Source organism: Corvus brachyrhynchos, unplaced genomic scaffold, assembly GCF_000691975.1.
Source record: "Corvus brachyrhynchos isolate BGI_N302 unplaced genomic scaffold, ASM69197v1 scaffold624, whole genome shotgun sequence".
In the NCBI taxonomy this organism is placed as follows: domain Eukaryota; kingdom Metazoa; phylum Chordata; class Aves; order Passeriformes; family Corvidae; genus Corvus; species Corvus brachyrhynchos.
In genome coordinates, this window is record NW_008237889.1 from 130,081 (window position 1) to 133,217 (window position 3,137).

The 3,137-nt window shown below is 64.1% G+C and overlaps 1 protein-coding gene across 1 annotated transcript in view; it reads right to left on the reverse strand.

Annotated features, from left to right (window-relative positions):
- Positions 1-1,495, reverse strand: part of LOC103614578 — a 2,698-nt gene extending 1,203 nt beyond the window's left edge. Inside the window, 5 exon segments of the mRNA XM_017732760.1 lie at positions 47-140; positions 540-762; positions 765-780; positions 1,181-1,287; positions 1,290-1,495. Coding sequence (XP_017588249.1) covers positions 47-140; positions 540-762; positions 765-780; positions 1,181-1,287; positions 1,290-1,473 — 624 coding nt within the window. The 5' untranslated portion in view covers positions 1,474-1,495.
- Between the last annotated feature and the right edge of the window lie 1,642 nt (positions 1,496-3,137).

Below are 3,137 nucleotides of genomic sequence, written 5' to 3' on the forward strand. Positions count from 1 at the left end.
CACCCTCCGGGTGTGCTGGGCAGGCTAGAGCCCCCCTCGGCAGCACCTTTGGGCTGCCGGTGGGATGAAATGGGAAGCTGATGTGGGAAGGTGGAAGAGCCACATCCACGGGACTCCGCAGCAGCGGGGGGGAGACGGGGCTGCAGCGTGGGGGGCGTGGGCAGCCAAAACACACGGAGGGGCCTTAATTTCCTTTTTCTGCCGTGCCCAAGGTGTTGGGAAGGAACTTCCCTGGGATGTGGGCTGGAAGCGCTCTGCTCCGCGGCAGGATGGAGGCAGAGAGGGGAGGGAGAGGAGGAGGAGGATGCCACAAAGATGCCCGAGGACCCGCTGCGGCGCCCCGCGGTGAAAGAGGTGGCAGCGAGGGGGGTTGGCGGGACGGACTCTCCTGGGGGCAGCGGTGACCCACAGGAGTGTCACAGGTGCCAGGAAGGGCGTGAGCAGAGCAAAGAGCGGGGACTGCCCCCCACGCCCCGTCCCCTCCCGCGGCTGTGCGGGGACACCCGCGGAATGGACAGCGAGGGGACGGGGGGTCACACCCATCGCCCCCGCGCCCCGTTTTGGGGGCAGGAGGAGGGGGGAAGCACCCCGCGGGTGGGGCCAGGCCAGGAAGCACACTCAGGGTGGTCCTGTGTGTGGAGATGACGATGGCGGCGACGATGATGATGATGATCACCACGACGACGGCGACCACCAGGGAGCAGATGATGTTCGCCACCCTGGCGCGGTCGCCGTGACGCCGGGCACACTCCAGGTCCCCACCAACTTGCAGTCACGGGCCTGGGGGGCAGTCGGGGGGCTCAGTGTGTGGGGGACAGGCTGGGGGGCCAACCCAGCCGGGGGTGGCCTCAAGGTTGTGCTGGGACCCCAGGGACGTGTCACCAAGGGCAGGGGTGAGGACCGGGGTGGTGTCAGGGAGGGCTGGGGGTGGGGGGACGGGACTGGGAGGTGCCGAGGTGAGGGAAAGGTCCGAGTCGGGCTGGGTCGAGGGGTCCCGGGTCGGGTTGGGTTGGGGGGTCCCGAGCTGAGGAGGGAGTCGGGAAACGCCGGGGGTCCCGTGCCGGGCTCAGTCGGGGTGTCCTGGGAGGAGCTGGCTGGGGGGTCGGTCTGCGTGGGGGTGCCGGGGCCGATCGGGACTGGATCCGGGGTGCCTGGTGAGGGTCCCCGGTTCGCCCCTCACCACGACGGAGCAGACGAGCGCGGGGAAGCCGAGGCAGCCCAGCCCCCCTCCCGCGCACCGCAGCAGCACACTGAACACCGACCAGAGCACGTAGTCCCGGGGCTGCGGGTCGGACCGGGGGCCGGGGGGTGCCGCCCCCGCCCGGAGGACCGCAGTGGGACGAACACGTCCGCCTGCCTAGGCTCCGTGACCGGGAATGAACGCCTGGAACGGGAACGGAGCGCGCTCAGGGCGGGGGACCGGCCCCGCACCGCCCCGCAGGGGGAGGGGGGCACGGCCCTCGGGACCCCCATCCCGCGCAGCCCGGGGGTGCAGGGCAGCTCTGGGGACCCGGAGGGGCTTCGGGGGACTTGGGAGGCTCTGAGGGGACTTGAGGAGAGTTGGGGATGTTGGAAATGATACGACTTCTAATCTTTTTTATGTAACTTTAGTCAGGGGTTTGTTCGCCTTCGCCCGGGGGGAGGGGAGTTCAAGTTTCTCTTGGAAAAGAGAAGTTTCTTTGTCCGCCGGGAGAGGCCCGATGATCTGAAGATGCACAGATCGGGAGCAGCCAGAAGATACAGAGGAGAGAAGCGGCCAGTAGCGAACATTAACCAGCATCAGTCCCCTGGCGTGGTCGGGGACACATGGGCTGGGAAATTGATCGGTGAGAGAAGCGAACAATGAGGACCAAATTATCACCGGAGGCGAAGGGATCAAGAACCAACAGGAGATCGAGTGCTAAGAACTGTGCAATTTTAAGACCGGTGAACGAGGATTTCTTTGGGATTTTGTCTGTATAGATATGGGAAACGTCAGGTAAGGAGCTGTGTGTGGATGGCATGTTCTCCATGGCACGTCCTGGCCAGAACAAAGTCATGCCTGATTCTCTGCCTCTACAAACATCATGCTGGAGGGGTTTTATTCTCTTCCCGGGTTTCGGTGACAGATGGGCTGGGGGGAGCTCTCCATGGCAGCCCGGAGTGGCCACAGGCGGGAGGGAGGGAGGCTTTGGGCTGGGAAAGGGTCGATTTTTTTCCATGTTGGCTTGTGTGGGGCTGCCCTTTGGATTTGTGCTGGAAGCTGTTGATAACACAGGGAGAAGGAGGAAGAGGGGATCTTGGGGCGGTGGCCTTTGCTGTCCTGAGTTCCCATTGGATGTGCTGGGGTTTGGGCAGGCCGAGCCTGGGGCCGGGCAGGCAGCAGATCCTGCTTGCAGCGAGGAGCCCGTGTCTTCCAGGAAAAAGCGAGCAAAAAATGATTCACCAGAGGCTCAGTGCCAGGGATCCTGCAACAAATATCGGCTGTGTTTGTGAGTGGGATTTCAGACATCTTACGAGTGCGGTGTCCTGGCAGGAGCCCGATGTTCGCGGGGCGAGGGAAAAACAGGGTTTTGTTCCCATCCCTGTGGGGCCCCAGCCTCGAGGACCGGGGTCTGCCGAGGGTGAGGAGTGTGAAGGGGAAGGGGGAAGCCAGGCCAGCTGCATAGCTGAGGCTCTGCCAGATGGGCTGCGGCCAGGATTTTCCACGAAGTCCCTGCCGAGGTCACTCCAGGCTCCGCCGGAGCCGGGCAGGGGGTGGCACGTGCGGCAGCCCGGAGGCGCAAGGATCGCTGCCCTGCCAGCCCTTCCAGCCGGGTGACAGGGACGGCTGGTGCTTGGTGTGGCTTCCTCCGGCTATAATTCCCTCCCCTGTGGTATGAGGAAGGAATTGGGAGCATAAATGGGAGGAAACTGGTGGGCTGGAATGAGTTTAATAGCGAAAGCAAAGGCACATGCCAGCGAAGCAAGACACGGAATTCATTCCCTGCTTCCCGTTGCAGGCAGATGGGCAGTTGTTCCCAAGAAAACCGGGCTCCAGGCAAGCAGGATGGGGGCTGTGAGCCATAGCAGGATCCCAAATCGCCTGGCTGCAGGGGAGAGCCATGGAATCCAGCCCCAGTGAGGGGATTTGGGATGGACCCGCAGCCCCCTCTGGC